At 47.1% G+C, this 24055-nt stretch overlaps 2 protein-coding genes across 5 annotated transcripts in view; one reads left to right on the top strand and one right to left on the bottom strand.

Annotated features, from left to right (window-relative positions):
- Positions 1-24055, top strand: part of FYCO1 (FYVE and coiled-coil domain autophagy adaptor 1) — a 78378-nt gene that overhangs the window by 32088 nt on the left and 22235 nt on the right. Inside the window, 5 exon segments of the mRNA XM_017855742.1 lie at positions 1008-1031; positions 1033-1173; positions 3884-4033; positions 4806-5017; positions 8032-8176. Coding sequence (XP_017711231.1) covers positions 1008-1031; positions 1033-1173; positions 3884-4033; positions 4806-5017; positions 8032-8176 — 672 coding nt within the window.
- CXCR6 (C-X-C motif chemokine receptor 6) lies at positions 15083-19968 on the bottom strand. 4 transcript variants are annotated; one of them, XM_017855744.1, is made up of 3 exons: positions 19904-19964; positions 18110-18239; positions 15083-16968 (listed from the first exon to the last, which is right to left on the bottom strand). In XM_017855744.1, exon 3 carries the CDS (start codon positions 16945-16947, stop codon positions 15916-15918), a length of 1032 nt encoding a protein of 343 aa, XP_017711233.1. In that variant the 5' UTR covers positions 16948-16968; positions 18110-18239; positions 19904-19964; the 3' UTR covers positions 15083-15915. The 4 variants fall into 4 exon arrangements, with proteins under 4 accessions (XP_017711233.1, XP_017711232.1, XP_017711235.1 ...); XM_017855743.1 differs by lacking the exon at positions 18110-18239 and having other exon boundaries at positions 19904-19968; XM_017855746.1 differs by lacking the exon at positions 18110-18239 and having other exon boundaries at positions 19847-19918.

Below are 24055 nucleotides of genomic sequence, written 5' to 3' on the forward strand. Positions count from 1 at the left end.
CTGCCCTTAGTTAAGTCATGTTCGTATGACAATTTAAACAGAGCCTGAGTTGGTGGCATGAAAACATGATATAACAGTGGTTATTTGTAACATCTCAGGATTTGTTTCAGTTGTTCCAAGCTGCACAGTCTATCTGCCAACTTATTTTATTCAGTGTATGTGTGTGCATGCACACACGTACACCACCTGTGTGTGTGGGTGCACCTATAAGCCCATTTTGGTGGACAGGGTCTAGTAAACAACTTCCTGGCAACTTTATACTAGATGTGGAAGGTATAAATTAATCAGTCTCTCTGCAGAACCCTTTGTTTAATGGAGCTTTTATTATGTCCCACTGGACCATCCTTGGAAAACCACTGCCTTAGGAGATAGCTGCATTAAAAATGGAGTGGGTGGGGTGAGGAAGACAGCAAGATTCAGCGAGCTTCCTCTGCTGAAGACTGAGACACACTGCAGCACCCAAAACGGAATTCCTTGGGCCTCAGGGGGGCTATCAGGTAGAACAGCTGGCAGTGCAGATTAAGACTGAGCACCTGCTGTGGGCCCAGCACCATGCCCCATGTGTAGAGTCCCAGGGACATACGGAAGACAGGCCCTCCTCCGTGTGGCCACCTCCAGGAAACTACACCTCAGTCCTGCCTGTCCTGACTCCTTTCTCCTCCTGCTCATCCTCCCCATCACCAGCCCATGAGACTTGTCTATCAGGCTTCTCTTGCAAGCCCAGCCCCTGTCCAGGAGCCAAGGGGTGCAGAGTACTATTCACTTAGGGTGCTTCTGGCAACCTGGGGTCAGCCTCCTCTCCCTCCAAGGATACCCCTTTGTATGTGGGGGTTCCCCTCAAAAGCTAGGGAACTGCATAACCTGTGAGCAGATACCTGTGAGCAGTACCAAGGGGCTCCTTCATGGCGGGGGCAGTGGCACCTCTCATTAGAGTCCTGGGTGAGCCCAGAGGCCTGGGAAAGCTGGAAGTTCTGGCTAATCAAGAAAACTTACCACTCCTCCCCCAGGACCCAGAAGGAACTCGAAAAGCCACAACAAAATCCAAGAGTATTACAACAAACTCTGCCAGGAGGTGACAAACCGCGAGAGGAGTGACCAGAAGATGCTTGCTGACCTGGATGACCTCAACAGAACCAAGAAATATCTCGAGGAGCGGCTGATAGAGCTGCTCAGGTGAGTGCTGTGTCAAACCAGCAGCTGGGGTTTTCCCCACACTTGGGTTTTCTCTAAAGAAATGCAGCTGTTCTTGAAAGCACACTTCAGAAATTTCCCCATTTTCTTGCCCCTCTCCCAGGAGCCCCTCTCTCCTCCTCCATCTCACTTTCCCCAGTACTAGAGTCCCAAACTCCAGTGCCTGCAGGTACCAGGCAGCTGATATAAGTGGGAGCTGGGTCAGGAGGGGACTGTGAGAAACTGGGGACACAGTTGGGCTCTACTTCTGCCACATCAGTCTTGGCCCAGAACTGCTAGACCACCTTTCTTCTCAAGAGAAGGTGGAAACCTGGATTTTAATGTGAAGTGTCCTGATTTTTTAATCCTGACAAGTCATTCAAAACTTATTTTAACTTTTCCTTATGGAATTTTCAAATATACAAAAATAGAATCATGTAATACACCTCCCAGCTTCAGCAGTGTTCAGCTCAGGGCCAACCTGTCACCCGGCTTCAACAGTGTTCAGTTCAGGGCCAGTCTTGATTGATCTGTAGACCCACCTGTTTACCCACCTTCCCAGATTTTGAAGCAAATCCCACACATATCATTTCATCCATAAATATTTCAGTATGTACCTCTCCAGGGTAAGGACTCTTTTATTTTCTATTTTTTGAATTTTTTTTTTCTTTTTTGAGGCAGAATCTCACTCTGTTGCCCAGGCTTGAGTGCAGTGGCGTGATCTTGGCTCACTGCGACCTCTGCCTTCTGGGTTCAAGCGATTCTTGTGCCTCAGCCACCCGAGTAGCTGGGATTACATGCACACATCACCACTCCCAGCTAATTTTTATATTTTTAGTAGAAACAGGGTTTCACTATGTTGGCCAGGCTGGTCCTGAATTCCTGGCCTCAAGTGATTTGCCTGCCTCAGACTCCCGAGTGCTGGGATTACAGGCATGAGCCACCAAGCCTGGCCCAGAACCCTCCATTTTAAACAACCACAGTGTCCTTATTATACCTTAAGAAATGAAGTATAGTTTCTTAATATCATCAAGTGTCTAGTCAGTTTCAAATTTTTCCGATTGCCTTAGAATTTTTTCAGGTTGTTCTAATCAGGATCTAAATTAGATTCATCTGTTGCAATTGATTTGTCTCTTACATCCCTTTTAGTCAATGGGTTTCCCTATCATCTCTCTACTTTTGCCGATTGCATCCTCATGGTGTCATTTAACACGATGATCCATCCCTTGCATTTCCTGTGAGTCCATAGATAGAACTATTGCAGTGGTTCTCAATCCTGGCTACATATTAGAATCACTAGGGAAGTAATTTTAAAATGCGCATGTCCAGGCCCCACCCAGACTAACTGAATTGGAATTTCTGGGAGTGAGACTCAGACACCAGTGAGCCAGAGCTGAGAACCATCATTCTACTGGCAGCTTGCTTAGACTCAGGTTCAAAATTTTGGCAAGAAGCCTTCATAGAATTGGTTTGTAGTTTGGGATCTTTCTTTCAAGAGGCACATACAATCTAATTAGCCCTCTTTTTGTGATGTTAGCAGCACCATGGATCAGCAAAGCCTAGATACGCTAATTCATTAAGTGTTATAAAACAGTGATATTAAAATTACAACCAATTTGAAAGTTTAAAAACTCTGCCTTCTTATCATCAATATACAGAGTTAGAACTCAGGGTATTTGTGACCTGAGGGGTGTGATGGAAAATACCAGCTCCTGGCAGCATTCCACATTCCCAGAGTGTGGATGGACCAGCCTAGAGAATGAGGCTGCTTCAGAGAATGAGTCTTCCTGCTTCCCAACAATTTCAAGTGGCCTTGAAAAAGCCAGTCAAGCCCATGTTCAAGCTTTTTTATTTAAGGCAAAAGATCTGGGGTTGATTGGGAGTTCCTGGTCAGTGATGGAGCCTGTATCTCTCAGGACCTGAGTGGCTCAGGTGTCACATTACTGGTGGCTGAGGAGCTGTTAGAGCTGCATTAGCCCTGAGGGTGCCGACTGCGGCTTCATATGAGAAAGAACTAAACTTCCCATGTCAGAAACCATCAAGCCTGAAAATGCTCATTAGTGTCCCTGAGGAAGCCTGTGTTCACATCCCCCACCCCCAGTTCATCAGGCACATTCTGACACTGCCAGACCTTTCTGGAAAGCCTCACACTTCTTTCAGTCTGGCTTCCGGAGTGACCTTACCATCTCTCTGAGGGGCAGAGGAGGCTAACATCTGATCAGATTTTCACGCTAGGAAATCTTTGATCTTCTCCACTGATTCATTGTTACTTGGATCAACCATAGAAACATAAAGGGCCCCGAGCACATTAAGATTCAGGTGGGGAGTACATTGATGGTCCTTGGGCTTACTGCACGTAGACGGTCGGCATGGCGGCACGTTTTAGCTTAAACTCCCAGTGGTCCCCAGCACTGTTGTTTAGGTGCCTGAGTGGTGGCCCTCGTTGGTGCTGGCAGCTCTTTGCAGTTGACAGTGCCTTCTGTTGTACATATTTTGCCACCCGTGTGTTCTCACACATGTGGTGTCAGTTAAGTCTGCATGTCGGGGGAGATGGAGGAGACCTAGCGTGGGCTGGGGCATATTTCCAAGGTGAAAGTGAATTTTCTTTCTATGACTTAGGAAATTTGATACCAGTCTTTTGAAATGAAGCAAGGATCATCCTATTGTTTTCATGGATTCTCTCTTCTTTTCTTCCAATGTGGTTTCGTCCCAGGGACAAGGATGCTCTCTGGCAGAAGTCAGATGCCCTGGAATTCCAGCAGAAGCTCAGTGCTGAGGACAGGTGGCTCGGAGACACGGAGGCAAACCACTGCCTCGACTGCAAGCGGGAGTTCAGCTGGATGATGCGGCGGCACCACTGCAGGTCAGCAGGGGGCTCGTGGGTTGGCACCAACACCCTGGTGGGGCCCAGGACCAGCGCAGAGAGCTCCGAAAGAGGACTCTGTGATAGGTGTTGGTACCATGGCTGACTGTTTAGGAAGAGCACATTGCATTTTGGCTTTAAGGGAACCAGGTGAGGAAAGTGTATTAGTTGGGATCCTAACAAGACACTCAGGGCTCCCTGAAAGAAAGAATACAGAGATGTGGATGGAGTTTGGGGTCCCCACAGGGATGGGGCATACCCAGAGACTAGCAGTTCTTCTACCATTCCTGTAGGGACCAGAGGGGAGCAGCGTTACTGGAAGCCAGCAAGAGCTGGCCTGAAACCTCACTAGAGGAACACAGGCAGTGCCAGGGACACAAAGGCCAGAGAAGGATGGATAAAGATGAATCTCGGGCTGGGCTGGGGGCAGGTGCAGAATAATCAGCGTAGCTGTGAAGGTCTGTGGTCTCTTAGAGCCTTAGCTTCTGAAATATGGGAGGCATACCTACAGCTTGGTGCCAGGGAAGGTGGGCTCATCCATATTTTATCTCCCTGCCTCCCAGGACCTTAGGAAGTAAACCATGCTTTCACCAAGCTGACAAGAAGGCTTTGTTGGAATCCTGTGAAATGAGCTCATGGCCACATCCTAACGTGGGGGCAGAGCTAGGTCTGATGAGAGTCACATGGCATCCAGAGCCCAGTTTGGGTGCTGAGCAGATCACACAAGATCATAGTGTATCATCCTCACCGCCTGGGCTTGTTTTGTTCCCAGGATATGTGGCCGCATCTTCTGTTACTACTGCTGCAACAACTACGTCCTGAGCAAGCACAGTGGCAAAAAGGAGCGTTGCTGCCGAGCCTGTTTCCAGAAGCTCAGTGAAGGCCCTGGCTCCCCTGATAGCACTGGCTCAGGCACTAGCCAGGGAGAGCCCAGCCCTGCACTGTCACCAGCCTCACCTGGGCCCCAGGCCACAGGAGGCCAAGGTCAGTCTCCTGCTTCTACTACCTACTATGTTCTCTAGATGCCACTCCCACCCTCCACCCCGCTTGTTGTGCCTAGTTAGTGCTAATAAGCTGAATTCAGTGTTTTCTAAACTTAGGTATTAAAGAGGTGCTAAAATATATTACCACCAACTGGAGACTTTCATTTTGATATATTAGGATTGAAAGAGAATTGAAAAAGGAATAACTTTGTCCTGATAAGATTCAGTGTGATTTAACCTGAAGTCTACGTACCTCTTAATGCACATCCATGAAATACACTGCACGCTTTGGTGAATGCTGTCTACCAGAGCAGCAGCCTTGGCATCCAGAGTAACTCAAGGCTAGGAGTTGTGTCTGGAACCATCCATATCCTTCAGTCTCTTCCTGAAGTTGGCTCTTCTTTCATGTCCAAGGAGGGTGTAATCTCCTTTGTGTCCTCCCACTCAGCCCAGTGAAGGAAGTAGTTTGAGTTCTGCTGCTTCTGTTTTGAGCACACCCTAACAGACAGGCCTGGGCTGCCCTTCGGGGCACTGGACTTTGGATGTGGAGCACAGGGAGGCAGAGCTGAGATGGCACAGGCAAAAGTGGTCTCAGCTTGTCTCTGCTCGAGCATCATTGCCATCTGCAGTTGGTCCCTGTGAACTCCTCCTTGGCCTCTGTCTGGATGCAGGCCAGCCAGCCTTTAGAAATACTGTTCTTTCCTCTTTTGTTTCAGTGGATTACCAGGTGGTTAGCAGGCCCCATTATGTTGTTGGGTACAAAGAACTGATGAGGATGGGGAGCGTACTTTGCACAGCTATAGTTTTATCTTCTTCAAATCTTTTGCCCATTTTAAAATGATTTTTAATATTGAATTTTGAGAGTCCTCTGTGTATTCTCTACGCAAGTTCTTTGTCAGATATGTATTTTTCAAGTATTTTTTCCCAATCTATAGCTTGTCTTTCTATTTTCTTTCAAAGAGCAAAAAAGTCTTCAAAGAGCAGAAGTATATCATTTTAATGAGGTCCAATGTATCAGTTTTTTTCTGTTATGTATAAATGTTTTTCTTTTTGTTGTCATGTCTAGCTTTACTTAGCCCAAGGACTCACAGACCTTCTTCTGTTGTCTCTTAGAAGTTTTATAGCTTTAGCTTATACATTTAGGACTGTGATTCATTTTCAGTTATCTTTGTGTGTGGTGCAAGGTGTGAATAGAGATTCATCTTTTTGTATGGTTGTCCAGTTATTTCAACACCATTGATTGAAAGGCTGTTCTTTGTACCTTTGTCAAAAACCAATTTTTTTTTTTTTTTTTTTTTTTGATGCTGCCATAGAAAGTAAGCAATTGACCTTATACGTGTGGATTTATATCTGGACTTTTATTCTATTCCATGTATCTATGTGCCTGTTCTTTTACCAATACCAAACTGTTATGATGACCATAGTTTTATAAAGCATCTTAACCTCACGTAGAGTGGTTCCAGTTTTGTTCTTTATCAAAGTATTGGCTATTCTAGGTTTTTTGTTTTTCTATATAAGTTTTAGAATCAGTTTGTCAATTTCTACAAAAAATCCTGGTGATATTTAAATTGAGATTGCATTGAATCTCTAGTTCAGTTTGGGGAGAATTGACATCTTAATAAAATTGACTCAGTCCATGAACATGTTATAACTTTCTATTTATTTAAGTCTTCGGTTTCTGTCAGTGGACATCATTTTAGATCCCTGTTGTCTGCTTTCCCTTCCCTGTGCCAGCCTTGCAAGGCAGGTTCAGGAGTGTGGCTGGGTCTATCGAAAAAAACCAATCCCTGGCCCCTTTTTTCAGCCTATGCCTCAAGCTCTCTATTATACAGACTTGAGACAAGAAGAATAACTTCACTTCTAAAGCAGGGCCTGTCTTAGTGGTCATGTGGCAGGTCCAGCTGGGAACTTTAAGCTCACATGAACCATTTTTCTTGCTAAACACCCCAGGAACTTTGCATGGGCTTGCCCTGACTCGTTAGTGACCACAGAGTGCTCAGGTCACTTGTTTTGGTTTTTGACATTTCCTGTCTGCTCATTTTCAATTTTTGATTTATTATTTATTTATTTATTTATTTTTGAGACAGAGTCTTGCTCTGTTTCTCAGGCTGGAGTCCAGTGGTATGATCTTTGCTCACTGCAACCTCTGCCTCCTGGGTTCATGTGATTCTCATGCCTCAGCTTCCTGAGTAGCTGGGATTACAGGTGCCTGCCACCAAACCTGGCTAATTTTTGTATTTTTATTAGAGACAGGGTTTCACCATGTTGTCCAGGCTGGTATTGAACTCCTGGCCTCAAGTGATCCACCCGCCCCGGCCTCCCAAAGTGCTGGGATTACAGGCATGAGCCACCGCACCCAGTCTTTTTTTCTTTTTGCCTCAAACCTGCTCTCATATTTTTCCATGACATGTGCTGGAGAGTGTTTGTGGGCAGATGACTGGTACAGGAACATTCCTACAGTGGCCTTCCTACTAAGTGGCTTGCATAGTCGGACACAAGGCCCCTGGTTGGAAACCCAGTGCCTGCTGCAAGTCCTTGAGCACTTGGAGGTTCTTGCCCACACATCAGTGGATTAAGGGAAAATGCAGGTCAGACAGACTCCTGCTTTCAAAAATACATGAATAAGTACTGCCTGTGTCTTATGGAGCAAGGATTTAGTGGCATAGAAGTGTGTTTTCTGTTATTAGGTTCTTTTTTAATAAGATTTTTCCTTCTAAATAAGGGACCTCAGAGAATATGCAAGAGGTTGAAACCTCTCTTAGCCTCTGAGAAGTCTCTTAGGTTGTACATTCCATTTCATCTGTAAGCCTTCCTCTACTTTTTTGGAATTTCCCAGCAACCAACCATTTCTCTCAACTCTGGACAGAATAGCTGTCAGTTGAGTGACCAATTAAATTGTGCCTCAGCAGCTTGTTCTGCATAGCTGCACTCTCTCACTTTCCCAAAGGCCGTTACCCAGCCTGTGCATAACAGTGTATTGTGTCTCTTCTCTCCTGATCTGCCTCTGCTGCCCAGGAGCAAATACAGACTACAGGCCACCAGACGACGCTGTGTTTGATATCATCACAGATGAGGAATTATGCCAGATACAGGAGTCTGGCTCCTCGTTGCCTGAAACACCCACTGAAACTGATTCTCTTGACCCAAATGTGGCTGAACAGTGAGTAGAGGTCACCCCCATTTCCTGAGTGCTCATTACAGGCCTGGCCCCTGTGCTTTCTTATCAAAGGATGAGGAAAGTGAGACACTGGAAGCAGGACTGACTGTCCTTGCCTAAGGGAAGGTGCCTGAGAACAGTGCTTGTGATGGCCTTGAAGAGCATCAGCGCTCAGAAAGTGGTCAGTGTTGAGCCTTGCAGAGAGCTCCTGGGAGGTGTCAGTGGCCCCAGGTTTCAGCATCACCATTAAGGCCTGTCTTTCTTGGCTTGAGCGACTGTATTAGTTTGCTTGGGTGCTGCATAAAATACCACAGACCGGGTGGCTTAAATAACAGAAATTTACCTTCTCACAGCTCTGGAGGCTGGAATTGCAAGGTCAGATGCTGGCAGGGCTGGTTTCCTGTGAGGTGCTTCTCCTCGGCTTGCAAATATTTGCCCCCTTGCTGCCTCTTGGTGTGGATGTCCCTGTTGCATGTCCCTGGTGTGTCTCCATGTCTCTCAATCTCCTCTTCTTATAGACACTGGTCCATTGGATTAGGGCCCACCCTAACAGCATCATCTTAACTTAATCATTCCTCTACAGGCCTCATCTCCAAATGCAGTCACAGTCTGAGGTACTGGTGCTTAGGGCTTCAGCATGTGAATAATTTGGGGCATGGGGAGACAATTCAGCCTATAACAGCAACCCTTGCTGGGCCACCTTTGGCAGTTGCTCAGAGCAACATGCTGCTCTTTAAAAGCCTTGCTCTCAGGCCCCTGTGCTCCTGGTCTTGCTCACCTTACCACCTACCCACTTGGCTTGCCGAGTGATGAAGGTAGAGTGTGGCTTAGTGCTAATGGAATGAAGCATGCCCTAGGGACCACAGGAATGTAGGGGTTGGGAGAACACTGCAGGCTAATACTGTCAGGAAACGCATCAGAGCAGGGGTGTCCATTCTTTTGTCTTCCCTGGGCCACACTAGAAGAAGAATTGTCTTGGGCCACACATAAAATAAACTAACACTAACGATAGCTAATGAGCTTAAAAAAATATCGCCCTCCCCCCAGAAAAAATTTCATATCGTTTCAAGAAAGTTTATGAATTTCTGTTGGGCAACATTCGAAGTTCTGGGCTGCATGCAGCCTGTGGGCCATGGGTTGGATAAGCTTGCTTCAGAGGAAGATGTTCCAGGAAGGGAAGGCAAGGACCAAAGTCACAGAGGAAACACTGAGTAGAGGCTGTCTTGGGTCTTGAGTTTGGTGATTGGATTGGCTTTGTCCATGAAGCTCCAGCACAGTGAGTTTAGTTCATCTTTTGGAAACACTAATCAGGCTTGGTAAGGATGCCATGAGAAATGAAGCTCGGATTTAGTTGCAATTGTCTCTGATAGATGAGTCCTCTCAGAGGTCCCTTTAGCTGCAGATAAACTCACCCAAAGCCTCAAAGTCTTAGCAGTAAGAAAAATATGGACAGGCCTATTACTCTATACCCTGTGGAACCCAAGGGACTTTCCACTCACCTAGCCTGCACTTTGCCCTAGCACTGGTATTTTATGCTGCTTTTAATCAGTGACCTGGATCCACTGAACCTTCCTGACTGCTGCAAGAATGCTGCAGCTTACACAGGCGAGCAGACTTCTGAGGGCCAAAGCAGCCACGGCAAGGATATCCTTAAGTACTTATTCTCCCTTGGCCTTCTCATTTTTCTAGTGTAGCTATTTGCCAACAAGGTTTTCAAGGAGAGTTTTACAAGGTCAGTTTTTAAAAATAAGAATTGTATAAAGTATCACCATATTAAAATGTCAAGAGTTTATGACATGAGACCCATAAGAAAAGAAGGTCCTTGCTTGATGTTTCTCAGCCCCTGTTGTCCGGCTTTAGAGCAGTTTACAAAAAAGCACTGGCTGTTCAGAACCTCAAGAAAGAATTTATGTGGGTCCCAGGTCCCAGACGTTTCTTGACCCATTTTCCCTCTAGTTAAGGACATTCTATGATGCTCCTGCCTCAACATTGAGATCTGCCCAGAATTCAGAGGAAGGCTAAGACTGATCTGTCAGATTGATCATTCAGGATTTCTGCTGCATGTCTTTACTCTTCATGACGCTGCCAATGCAAGGGACTTTGGACTTACGTGTATCTCCACAACCCTCTGTTCCCTGACTAGAGAATGACTAAACTCACCATGTTATAGCTTCATGTATAAAGCCAGCCTGATCACCAAACTCACCAGACCCAAGATCATCTCTACTACTGTTGCTTCTGTGACTTGAGGCTTTCCCTTTCCTTCCTGGGACACCCCTCCAACCCCTGACCATGTAAGTCTGCAGCGTTCTCCCAACCCCCATGGCTCAATGGTCTCTGGGGCATGTTCCGTTCCATTAGCACTAAGCCACACTCTGCCTTCATCACCTGGAAAGCCAAGTGGGTAGATGGAGGTAAAGTGAGCAGGACCAGGAACCCGGGGGCCTGGGAGGACATTCTGGCTTGAAAGTGTCTTGCTGCCTCCTCTAGCCTGAGTAAGAAAGTGACTGTCCTACAGCTCTCTCTCTCTCCTCACCCCTCACCTTCCCCTGCCCAGTAGGAACAAAAACAGAAGGCATTCTGACTGCTGACAAATATGTGTGGTTTTGGTCTTGGGAAATCAGGAACTGTTCCAGGGGAAGGAAACTGCCAGTGTGCTGGTCCACGGCCACCAAGGTGGATGTGGGACTAACTGATGGGAACCTATAATCCCTGCACTTCTGTTTGGGTGAAGACCCACCCTTCCCAGTCAGTTAAAGGCTGCATTGTCAGATTTTTTTTTTTGTGCATTAGCTAGAGATAAACCTGAGCATTTCTGGAAGCTTTTCCTACATTCTTTTCTTCCTAAGTTTTAAGACCTAAACCGAAAACACCAAGAGTCTGAGAAAGTGTGGGAGATCTAGAGCCCTAGATTTGTGTAAGCATCCCTGGCAAGAAACTTCGGGAAAAAATAAGCAAATCCAAGGTAAGAAGGGATCCGGGAGAGATTAAACACTAAGTCCGAATTCGTGAGGAATATCAGGCCACTTGGAAGTAGTGTTGTTGAGAGTGATGCTGTTGAGCGCCTTCCTTGCACCAGCTGCTCTTACACGTGACCTCACTAGTCCTTGTGCAGCCCATCAGGGAGTGGGAATTATCTCATTTTTTAGGCAAAGAAGCTGAAGCCTCAGGAGGCTGGATAACTTCTGTCGTTGGAGGTGCCAGAACTAGGCTTTGGACTCCTCCCTCCGGTCCACTGGCTTAAAATGCATATGGAAGAGTTCAGCTCTTTTTTTTCCATCCCATGGCCCCATTTTGCCCATCTCCCCTGCCTTCATGTTCGCTCTTTCGCACACATACACAGTTTTGGGGCTAAGGAAGTTGTTTGCCTTGCCCCTCTTCCTGGCAGAGGTGGGTCAGAAAGGGGTCCCAAAGTCCAGCCTGCCAGGGAGATGTGGCCAGATGCTGGGACCCCCTAAGCAACCTCCCAGTGGTCCCTGTGCATGGCTCAGAGCTAGAATGGTTGTGCAGAGCAGGAGCACAGCCCCTGACTTCTGGAGAAAAGATGGTATTCGTCGTAGCCCTCTAGACACACCAGTGCACACCCCCTTTTCAGTCACTCGGGCTCACCCTCCACCATCTCCCTGACCAGGTGTCCAGCTGTTCTCTGGACTAAAGCACAGAAGGAAACCAAGCTCTTGTCAGCTGGTGAACCAGGCCTGTGGGGTAAGGGCCGGCAGGGGCACTGGGCTGTGGCTCCCTCAGCCTTTGCTCAGCCTCTACCCAGTCATGGCCTCCTTGAGGCCCGGCCTCCCCCTCTAGCTACCAGATGAACAGACAGGATGGTGGTGAAGAGCTCGAACTTTAGAATCAAACATGCCTGGTCTGCCACCTCCGGGCTCCATGGCTCTAGGCAGTGCAGCCCACGAACTCAGTTTCCTCCCCTATACCGAAGAGACTGGAACAGCACTCACCCCTAGGGGTGTTAGAAAGATTGCATGAGAACTGTGTGTGGAGCACTGAGCCCAGCCCAGTGCCTAAAGCCTGGGAAGACTTTCATGGAGGTATGTTGCTTTCCTGATGTTGTGTCATCAGGGGCTGAGCTGTGCATGCTACCGCTACCACCTCAGTACCTTGCACTGCGCAGCCCAGAGGTCTCCTCCAAGGAGGATCCTTCAGATACCCAGATGACCCTAAGTGAGCTTAAACTCTCGCACAGAAACAACCTCTGAACCCTCAGAGCGTCTTTGCCAGTAATTGCTTCAGAACAGGCGCTTCATGGTCAGAGTGTTTAGGGGAGCTGTGGTGGATTTGTCACCCACCGGGAGATTTGACGCTTGCTATCTCAGAAACAAAATGAGAACAGGATATGGTGAATGGTTAAGGTTACAAAGCCACCTTGCACATGGGCTTTCCCAAGATCTCTGCCTTCAGCTGAATACAGAGGTGGCAGGTACCCTGTGGCTTGTCAGTGGCAGGAAACCTTCCTGGAGCCAACATTTCTGGGCAAAGAAAGGCTGTTCAGTGAGGTTGTAGTCCTAGCTCTGTTGTATGAGCTTTGGCAGGCATTAATCTGTCTGAACTAGTTTTCTCATCTGAAAATGGGGATGATAGTGCCAGGCCTCCTACAAAATGGCATTAGTTACCAGGGACCAACAGGGACTAGGCAGCTGGAAGGAGGTGCTGCTTTGAGAGCCCCTTGGAGGAGGAGGCCAGAGGGACTGCCCTGACCACTCCTGGTCCCCATCCTCTTTGTTTTGCCTCCACCCCTCCAGTAGGGGTAGCTCCAGGCTTTTCTCTTCTGTGGCACCATGTCCTCAGTCCAGAACATCCACGGAGGACACCTGGGCCCCTAGCTCCCAGGTAGCCCCTAGAGTCAGTGTCATCTTGTGTTCCCCACATCTCAGATGATGTGGCCGTTAGTGGCCTCTGCCATATCTCTAAAGGGGTTGGAGCCCTTAAGTACTGCAGCCACCCCCAGGTGTTGGGAACTTGGTAGGGAAATAGGGAAAGAGCATATCCTTTACCCTCCAACCCTGAGGCCACACCAAGGCAGTGTGTACTCAAGCAGAGCCCACACCCAGCCTGATCCCCTCCCACCAGGCCTCCAACACCATGTGCTGGTGTGGACAAGCGGAGGGGAGAGCCAAGTGGAAGGGAGAAGGGTGGGCTGAGGTTGGGAAATGGCTCTGCCCTGCACATGACCTCAGTCTGCTCTGTGGAATGGAGCCTGTACCGAAAGCATCTTCTGCTTCCTGGGCTGTGGTGTGGATGGAGTGAAATCAAGACATGAAGGCCTTCTGTAATCTGCATGTGCTGTGCCAGCGTTTATTCCCCTACCCAGGGGAGGGGGTTAGAAAACTGACATCTACTCCAAAGAGTGGCAGGTAAGGGCCCAGAGGCATAGGATCAATTAGTGGCTGAGGAGGCAGGGAAGGCAAAGAAAGATTTTGCTGCTGTGCTGTTCCTGGGGCCAGGCAGGCAGGGCTTTCCTAAGCTACAAAAGGCCAGTGCAGGGACCCTGGGAGGGGGCGGGCACCTGGACAGGGAAAGTCCCACGGTCCCAAGTGGCTGCTTTTCTGTTGCTATGGCCAGGCAGGCCCGAGCATTGTGCTCACAAGCACCCCAGGAGGGAAGGCCACCATGAGCCAATGGCGTAGGTGGTGAACCAGGGCTTGGGTCGGGGTGCTGCATCACCTGCACAGGGGTACACAGTGGTGGAGCTGTCACTGAACACTGAACACTGTCAGAGTGAGCCCAGAGCCTGCATTTTCGTCACATCTTGCTGCATCTCTCCATGGGGACTCGTGGAGATGCTGCTGGGCCCTGTCTCCTGACTCTACTTCTGCCTCTGTCCCTTGGGCCAGGACACCGTCAGGGAAACCAGGGACGGGTGGCCCCTCTGTCAGAAGTGTTCCATGTTAACATGAATGCACAAAGGGGGAATGACAGAACTCTCTTTGAAAGCCACTTAAAAGATAAATGTTGCCTTGTCACCCTAAAAGGGCAGATTTTGTAGTTGAAGGAAGCACTCGGAGGTCCATGTGACCTGAGTACAGTAAAACTCTGCTTGTAGATGCATTTAGGCATGTTTATGAAACAGTAGGTAGGATCATGTGGGCTCGGAAAGGCCCAGCCTGTGCTCAGCTGTACCAGGTGCACATGGTGTGCCACACACCTGGAAGGCACGATATAAACCCTCCCTTGCCTCGCTAACCCACAGGGCTGACATGGAGGGCTTCCATTTTGTGTCACCAGTTCTTGTAAGAAATAATAACTACTGCTAATTTTTGGACCTTTTCTCCCCAAATGCAAACTGTGCCAAGTGTTTTACATGCAGTGTCTCAGGTATTCACACCAACCCATAGAGGTGGTGCTGTTATGATCCGTGTTTCACCAAAAAGAAAGGAAACAGGTGCTCAGAGGCTGAATTTCGCCCAAGGTCTTACAAACTGGTGAGTGGCAGGGATTCAGCTCTGGTCTATTCAGCCCCCAAAACCACACTGTTAAGTCAGTTCTGGCCTGCCTCTCTGTGCATTCCAATTAGCTGTTGTCAGTTGGTTCTCCGTATTTGGTGAGTGATTTTGGGATACATAAGCCCAAAAAACATCTTTAAGCCTGTTGAACAGACTGCCAGGATTTAATAAACATGCATAAAATCTGACATTTAAAACTATGCCTCATCCTGTGACCACATTCTAGAAGTTAAAGAAACGTGCCCCACACTTTAGACAGGAGGTTAGAAACCACAGTAAAGAGCAGGGTCGTTACCACTGGTGTATTCCATTTCCATGATAGAGCACTGCCCTGAAAGTTTACCACTTATTTTCCGTGCTCTGAGCCCAAAAGTAACTTTTTTGTATATTCCAAAAAAGTATATTCCAGGCACACATATTAAAATAGAATGTACCAAAGCATAAAAGTAGTTTAGAGACTTTAAAAGTTTTATTTCTTAGCTATGAAACTCATATGTTAGTAATATATAGCATATGTGTATATGTGTGTGTATATACATTTACATATGTTTATATAGCAGACATTGGAAAATTTCATTTTTAAATGAGCAAAGCCACCAAAGAGTCCACTTCAGAAATGCTGCTTAGATTCATTACAGTCTTAAACGCTGTTTTGCACATTTTTCAAGCATTCCATGGACCACTGGAATTCTCAGCCTATTATAATTTTATTTTGGCCATTCATAGTCCCTGGTGCTAGTTATTCTGGATTAATCAAAGCAATCTGAACATCTGCCTATACAAAAGTCAAGCCCCAAGGTGAGGCAGAGCCTGATCTCATTTCTGTTAGATGCCTGGTGGTGCCAGCATTTGTTTTCATGGCTGCTCTGATCTCCAGTGTTTGCCCAGTAGTCAGAAGAGCCTTCTGAGCTTGGGCACCCAGCGTGCTACCTACCACCAACAGCTTTGTTGGCTGTGCTCACCTCTTCAACCTTCAGCCCCAGTCCCAATCAAGGAGAATGAGATCATAGAAGTCACATGTCATCCCCCTTGATTTCAGCATTCTTGGATATGGAGGAAGGAAAGTCCTTAAAAATTTTAGACCCCTACTTGGGCTTTCGGCATGAGTGTTCAAGAAGAGAACAGTACATGTTCATGCCTGAGAAGAAGCATTCCAAACCAGTCAGAGTGTCTGATAACTTCTCCATGAGAATGCGCAAGCTATAAACAAAGCCTGCCTCACCACATCAAGAGGACACAACCATGCCTTGCAAATTCCAGAGCAGCTTCTCGAAATGCTGGCAAGACCTATAGCTGAAACATGCTGGTGGCCTCCACATTGTGGGAGGCAGAAAAAGTCTTGGAATTGTCCTCAGAAGATTTCCATTGATGTGAGACCCCAAGGTAAGGGAGACAGCCAATGTCCTTCACAAGTTTCCAGAAGTTCTTTCGAAACTTCAGGCTGACAAAGGCATAGAGCATAGGGTTAAGGCAGGCCCTCAGGTATGCGATGGCCTCTGTCACTATGATGGTGTAGTGAAAGCTGGTCATGGCATAGTACTCCCAGTGTGTGCTGCGGATGAGCTTCACAAGGTTGAAGGGCGTCTGGGTCAGCAGGAACACAGCCATCACCAGGAAGATGATCTTTAGAGATCTGTGCTTCTGGAAGCCTCCAGCATGAAGCAGTGTTTTGATTATGACTGAATAGCAGACAATCATGGCGAGCAGTGGCAAGAAGAACCCCAGTGTCATCTGGGTGGCAAGAACCACAGTGGAAATCTCCTCATCATGATAACCACATATGAGCTTGTCCAGATTAAAGACATTGCCATAGATAATTTGGGGCAAGGAAACCAGCAGGGATATCACCCAGATGAGCAAGCAGATGACCTTGCCCCAAGTCATCCTCTTGGCTTGCTGGTTGTAGGCCTTGGTGGCCTTAACCACTACAATGAAACGATCCACTGTGATGCAGGTGAGGATGAGCATGGATGTGTAGAAGTTAATAGTGTAGATGCCCAGTAGGGTCTTGCACATGACCTGGCCAAAGATCCATTCATGGATGCCTGCATAGGCCCAGAAGGGCAGAGTGCAGACAAACACCAGATCAGCCAGGGGTAGGTTCACCAGGAACACGTCCGTCAGGCTCTGCAGCTTATGGTAGAAGACGGATATGACCAGCACCAGGGAATTCCCCACCAGGCCACAGACAAACACCACCAGGTACATGCAGGGCAGAAAGACCTTGCTGAACTGCAGGAAGTCTTGATGCTCCTCCTGGCTGCTGTCATTGAAACTGTTGAAGAACCCATCATCTTCATAGTGATCATACTCTGCCATGGTGTCTGTTCTGATGAACACCTGTGAGTCAGAACCCAGGAATTATATTTAGGGCTGAGGATGGCATTCTCTGTCTTCCTGCTGTCCCATTGACCACATTTAGGGGGCAAATAGTCATCTCCTAAACCCACCCACTAGGCTGTGTAGAAACAGCACAGTCCAGTATATTGAAGATAACCAATTCTGAGGGGAAATTGCTCAGACAGGACAAGGACTCTCCATTAGCCTGAAAATTCTCAGGATCTCACCCATGTGGGAGACAACTCATAACTGACCCCTAAGCACATTCCATAAAATCCTGTGCTCAGTTATTTTGAAAGCAAAAGTCGCTTTGCCGTCAGGTGGGCACAGTGCTCTTTGGAAGAGCAACACTGATAATGGATGGTTGAGCCCGCTGATAATCTGGGTATCAGTGGATGAGCCCACTGATAATCTGAGCTCATCAATGGGACATGCCTGTTTTCATCTCCCCCTGCCTCACCACAGTTGCCCACCCATCCTGAGCCCCATTTCCTAATAAATTGTGAAAGCTAAAGCAAGTGCCCCTACCAGGGGGCTCTCCTATCAAGGAGACTCCTGGAGACCACAGGTGTTTGGGGATGGCAAGACTGCTCTGCCTGGGTAGGTAGTCCTTCCTGCCTTTACTTCCCCTCAATTGCATAGATTTTCAAAGGCTACTAATGGGGAAACAAGGGATAGAAAAGCCCACGGCTGCCCAGCACTTTGGCTGAGCTGGTTTCATGGATAAAGCACTGGGTGGTTCTCACTTCCCAACTAAACTTTCCCCTTCATCATCTAACACAGTTTATGGCATTCCACCATCAGAGTCTCATTTCCTGAAGACTTCTGAGCAAGAAGTCTCTTCAAAGGTAGATTTCCCCAAAGCAGAACCTTGCCTTAGGTCCTGTGATTGGCAGGTTAGGACTTAAGGGCCTCATTTAACAAGCAGAAGACCCAATTGAAATGGGGTGCCAGATGGGCTATCTTTCTTACCCAGGGCACCAGCCCTTCAAGATGTCACTTCTCTCTGACCCTTCCCTCTGCCCTGTGACCCTGCCAAAGACCACGGACAGGACAAGGGATCATGCAACCTGTGGTGTGGGAGCAGGGGCCGCTATGGCAACATCAGCCCATGAGTGCGAAGCCTGCCGTTGCTACTGACCTGCAGATACTCAACATGCAGCAGCTCATTTCCAGTGACCTGGAGCTATGTCTGGCCAGTACCTCAAGAAGATGTATGAAGAAGAGCAGATGTTTGGACAGAATCTCTGCCAGCAAAGTCAAAATATTGCCTGACCAGAGAAGGGCATATAAACAATGAGGTTACCTTTCCTAATCCACTCAGAAACACTTCTGTCCCTGACGTTGAGTCCTGACTGCAAGCAGTGTCTCCGATGCTGCTGCTTGCCTCTGTCTTTCCAGGGGCCAAAGTGCCCTTTCTCTCTAGCAAGGAAGGATGCTGCCTTTAGGCTAAGACTGCTTAATAACTATCCTTACCCTTACACCACAATAGTTAGATCTCTAAGGGTGATAGGTCAGCCAGTAGACATCCTGCCCCCGATAAGCTCTGTGGGGCACTATATTAAGTAGGTCAGATGATGCGTTTGTGTTATTAATTCGCATGGGCAAAAACATATTTTTTCATCATTTAAAATATGAAACAGGTGACTTTGCTCTTAAGAGTAATGTCCAGCTCCCCATTATTGCTTGACTCGCTCTTGCCTTTTTTTGGTATCCTTCTGTTCCAGCTTTTACTGGTCCCTTATGCTGCCATTACACATTTCATCAAAGGACCTGTTCAAATTCATGTGTAATAATTGGTAAACTTTGATGTATAATAATTGGTAAACAGGTTGGGCCTGGACAGTGCTGTGCAAATAGAATATTAAAAATTACTTCCCCTTCTAGGCGAACCAAAAACATTTATCTTCTGTAATCAAAATCCTATTTTGTTTTCTGAAAATTAAAAAAAAAATCTACAACTTTGGAAATAGTGTAAAAGTCTGATAATGATGAAGCAAATTATAATTCAGACATAAAATAGAATATGACTTAAATGTTTAGGAAGTATTTTTACTGATTTTGGAAAATGCAATACTCTTAGTTAAATTGCTAAGAACAGAGTAAACAAAGTAAGTATGCAAAATAAGTATTAGCTATTACTATTACGACAAGTAGATGTCAAAAGGATACAAAATTAATAGTGATTCGTAACCTTTTTTGACCATAAACTCCTTTGAGAATCTCCTAAAAACTACAGACCTTTTCTCAGAAATAATGTATACACACACACACGCACACACACACACACACATGCACAAATACCCCTGCAATTCTGGGAGTCCATGAACCCCTTGAATCCCTCTGCCATGTATTCTGTGGGCCCTCATTTAAGAGTTCATGATAAACTATGTGATTTTTGACTGACCGTACTTTTAGAAACTTGGAAAAAAATGATCACATTTTATTAGCAGTTGGCCTCCAGCTGGTGGAATTATGGGTGACTTATTTCTTCCTTTTTTTAAAATAGTTTTCAAAGTTTCTACAGTAGTATATTGATTTATATTGAAAAAATAACATAAATGATAATCTGAGAAAACAGCCTGTCTTATGCAAAAGAAATGAAAACAGATTATCCATTGAGCAAATATAGACAATAACTAGATCCTCCTTATCTCCCTGGGTGGGTCTGACTATGCCATTACTAGCAGTACCATCAGCCTACAAGCACTAACTGTGTGCCTGGAAACATGTTCAGTAATTTTCATGTTTCTCCAGTTTAACCCACACAGTAGCAAATGGCAGTGATGGAATTTGAACTAAGAGCAGCTGAGCTCCATAGCCTGGCATTGTGCACTGTGCCCTAGTACAGACAGGAATCAGAGAATACCAACAATACCTGGGGTTAGTCCTCCCTGTCTTCTTTTCAGTATAAAGAGTAAGACAAATGACTCACCAGCAGAGGTGCTTTGCCAGTTTGTCCCACAGATGAGCTTGCTCGTGAAGCAAGGTCTGCCTCTACTTCTGTGATGTGGTTCATGTTTCCGCTGAACATTTTTTAAGAGCCTTCAGCTGGTTACTATAAGAGACCCACCCCCTACTCCCATCCTTCAGATCAGAATCCATATGACCAACCCGCCCCTGTGTAGTGCATGGGTCAGAGATGGGTGGGTTACTCTGATACCCCACACCCCCTTCATTCTGCTTTGGGGCTGATTCTTCTGTCAGGGCCTGACAGGGCTTTATTCGTAAACTAAAGGGGAACAATAAGGAGGTTTGGCTCTGGCCATCCACTGAAGATGGTGGCATTTGTACCTTAAAATTACTTCATTCACTAGTCAGACATCTTTTTGGAACAGTTGGGGTCTGGGCCAATGCTAAGTCCATGGCATGGGCTGGGTTCTGTGTGCACATGCAGCTCCAGCATATGTGATAGCTGTTAAGCCCCATAGCAGCCCTGCAGTCGATATTATCCTTCCTTTATAGATGAGAACACTGAGGACCATAGCCAAAATAACAGCCCCCGGTGCACACAGCTAGAAACTGGCAAATTGAAGATACACACTCAGGTGTCTGTCATTACCAGACCAATCAACAGATGATGAGTCTGCCAGAGGGCCTGGTGCAGTGCTTCCTCCTAAGCCCACACCACTCAGGCACCTCAGCAGGCAGTGCCCACCCACCCTGCCTAGCCTGGCTGGAATCATCTGGTTTCCTTGGGCTGCCCTCTCTACTCCTGGAATTCCCCAGCTGTTGACTACTTTGATCTCAGTACAGTTCTAGTTGTCAGTCTCCATGATCTAACATTACTGACCCTTCTGGGAAATAACGCTGGAAGGCAGGAATTAGAGGCATGTCAGCCTGGGTCACATGCCCCAGTGCCTCCTCCTGGAGACGGTACTAGGGAGAGGCAAGTACTCCAATGTCTGCTTTCCCAGAAGCAGCTGCCCTCTTGCGGAGGTGCCTGGCCTCCCTTCTCTGGCTCTGCACTACCATTCAGGTTGCTTCTCTCCAATGCTTTTGCTCTCTCCCACCTCCTAGGCAAACCTCATGTGGCTCTTCCTAAGGGCAAATATCAAGCATTGGGAGCATGGACCAGGAGCAACCTCAGGATCCAGAGACTAACACTCAGTTCTACTGCAAGCCTGGCCCTATGCTGGATGCTTCTATGTACAGCCATCTAATCCTAGTCACTTACAGATAGGCAAACAGAAGACTAGAGAGATTAACCCACTTGCCCAAGAATACACATCCCCAGCAGTCACCCGGGACTGTCAGGCTGCAAAGCCAGTGCTTCCTGCCCTGCTCTGAGTATGGAGCTATGCCAGGGGCCCCTGATAAAAGATCTGAAGAGCTCTAGTAGGTCTGCAGGCCTTTTTTTGAATGAATTCGTTCAGACTGTCCTTTCTACCAAACTGGTGCAAATGAGTGAGGTGTTCCTTATGGGCATGAACCATGAGGCCGCATAGACTACATACCGATGGACAGATGGATGTAGGGAATGGTGGACAGATGGATGTAGGGAATGGTGGACAGATGGATGTAGGGAATGGTGGACAAATGAATAAAAGAACAGACTGAGCCAAATATGCACCTGTCTTCCTGAAAGAGACCTTTCAAGGCAGGGTGGCAATTTAACCCTGCCTGACATTTAGGAATCTTTCAGCTTTGAGATCTGAGTTTTACCCAGGGACAAGCCAACCATGCCACTCAAGACAGGTCCACAGGGCAGTGTTAGAATGGCCTGAGCCTTGTCAAGCACCCTTCGCCATGCTCTTCTCAGCAAGCCTTTCTACTCCATGAGGAAAAACAAACCAGCACCTGGGGCTCTCCATGACTGTGTGTACGTGTCAATATGGGGATATGTGTATTTGAGAAAGCATGGCTTGTTTATCATGGCCATTCTTTAATAGAAACTCCTCTATAGTACAAAAGACTTGCACCTATATTTGAGGTGCTGAGCCACTCACAGGTTTGGGGCTAAAATTTTATTTTAATCACTTTACAAAACGCCTTTTACTATCTGCCAATTTGTAGTGTTAATTGTTTTAAGGGCATTATTTTTATTTGAAACAAAACTTTAAACTTGCTAAGGGTGGGAACCCAATCATATATGTCTTAGATTTCCCCAGAAATACCTAAACATTTTCTAAATAAAATTGAGGGAAGAGTAAAAGGGAAGTGGCAGACATACCTGCTGCAGATTTATCTTGGAAGTCAGACTGTTGGCCTGCTCTCCCTACCTGAAGACCTGGCAGAGCTTTTAAGTTATCAGTTCCAGGATCCAGGGATGAGACATTTACTGCTGTTGGCAAGGCATTGGTGGATGATGGGCTGTGATCCACAGAAAAGTAACCTAACCAGCCAGGAGTGGCAGTGGGCACCTATAGTCCCAGCACTCAGGAGGCTAAGATGAGAGGATCATTTGAAGCCCAGGAGTTTGAGGCCATCCTGGGCAACATAACCAGCAGACCTGTACCGCTGCAAGCCACCAGGAGGAGCTGAGAGATCAACTGGCAGGAACAGAGCCACTATAGCTGAGAGGAATTGTTCTGGAGGAACAGTTTTTCTATAAGCAGGAGAGCAGGAGAAGGAAACCACGTACAGGGGTTGACTACCTCCAGCGGAAGAAGGTGAGTTGTCGAAGTGTCTTACCAGTAGAGAATGTGTCTGAGTCACGTGGCACCAAAGTATGTTAGCAGCAGCAAATCCATACGGGTCTGCAGCAACTCGAATCTTGCCTCCTTGGAGGAAAGAATTTGGTCGAGGGGCACAGGTAGGTTTAAGGCAGAGGGAGAGACTGAGGCAAGTTTTAGAGCAGGAGTAAGGTTTATTAAAAAGTTTTAGAGCAGGAACAAATGGAAGTAAAGTATACTTGGAAGAGAGCCAAGCAGGTGACCTGGGAGATCCAAGTGCCCCGTCGGGCCCTTGACTTGAGGTTTTATACATTGGCATGGTTCCAGGGTTTGTGTTTCTTCTCCCCCGACTCTTTCCTTGGAGCAGGCTGTCCGCAGGCATGGTGGCTTGCCAGCACTTGGGAAGGGCTGCATGCTCAGTGTGTTTACTGGAGATGTATGCATGCTCACTTGAGGTATTTTTCCCTTATCAGTCATTTCTAGAGGAAGGTCATATACCGGTTAAACTCTTCCATTTTGCCTCTTAATGTGCATGCTTGAGCCCACTCGCCCACCTCCTGAGATCTTACCAGGAAGCTGCTGATTACCAGCTTCAAATGTTTTCTATCTATTGGGAGACTCTTTCTCTGGCTCTGGCTGCAACCAGTTATTTTACGGAGACAGCTTAACAGTTGCCTGACCATTACTTGACAGTCACCTGACATTCCTGGGGGAGGGGGGCCCTCTCCTGCCCTACTCATGCCTGCCTAGCTACCTACTCTAACACTAGGAATTTATAAGCAATGGATTAGCAAAGTAAAATCAAGTTAATACAATAATAATAATTTGATAGCAAAACTAAAATATGCCCCCAGATTGCAGAGTGAATATGATGTGTGTGGTGTGGTTCAGCCCAACCTTCCAAACCTGCACTGTTCAGTGCAGCCTTCTGCTGTGAGAGACCTGTGCTGCACCTGCACTGCCCAACACAGTGGCCACCAGTCCAGGTGATAATTGAGCACTTGAAATGTGGCTAGTGCAACCAGGCAGCCACATTTTTAGTTTAATTTATCTGATGAATTTAAGTTTATATAGCCACATGTGGCTAGTGGCTACTGTATTGAAGAGTGCAGTTCTAAACTGAAGACATCTCCATTTCAGAGGAGACTGTTCACAGATGGAGGCTGACCAGAGGGAGGTATAGGAGCCTGTGTAATCAGGAAAAGCAACACTTCTCACTCTGCGGGGCTTAGCGAGGCTGAGGGGAGATGGCGCCCCCTGGGGAAGATTGGCAGCAAGGCACCTTGGGCCATAGGGATTTTCCAGGCATCCATTCCTCTCTGGGCTAGTTTCTAAAGAAGCAGACCTGTACCGCAGGCAGTCTGCAGGATTAAAGTTGTGCAGTAATTACATAACAAACAGTCTGAGGCCATTTAATTCGTGACAGGGAAGGACTATAGAGTCCCATTTGTAGAGACCAAGCTGGAGGGGCT

The sequence above is a fragment of the Rhinopithecus bieti genome, unplaced genomic scaffold, assembly GCF_001698545.2.
Source record: "Rhinopithecus bieti isolate Rb0 unplaced genomic scaffold, ASM169854v2 scaffold_39746, whole genome shotgun sequence".
NCBI lineage: Eukaryota > Metazoa > Chordata > Mammalia > Primates > Cercopithecidae > Rhinopithecus > Rhinopithecus bieti.

Bases quoted from the DNA above. Each gene is read 5' to 3' on its own strand.
- CXCR6 (XM_017855743.1), bottom strand. From the start codon at position 16,947: ATGGCAGAGTATGATCACTATGAAGATGATGGGTTCTTCAACAGTTTC.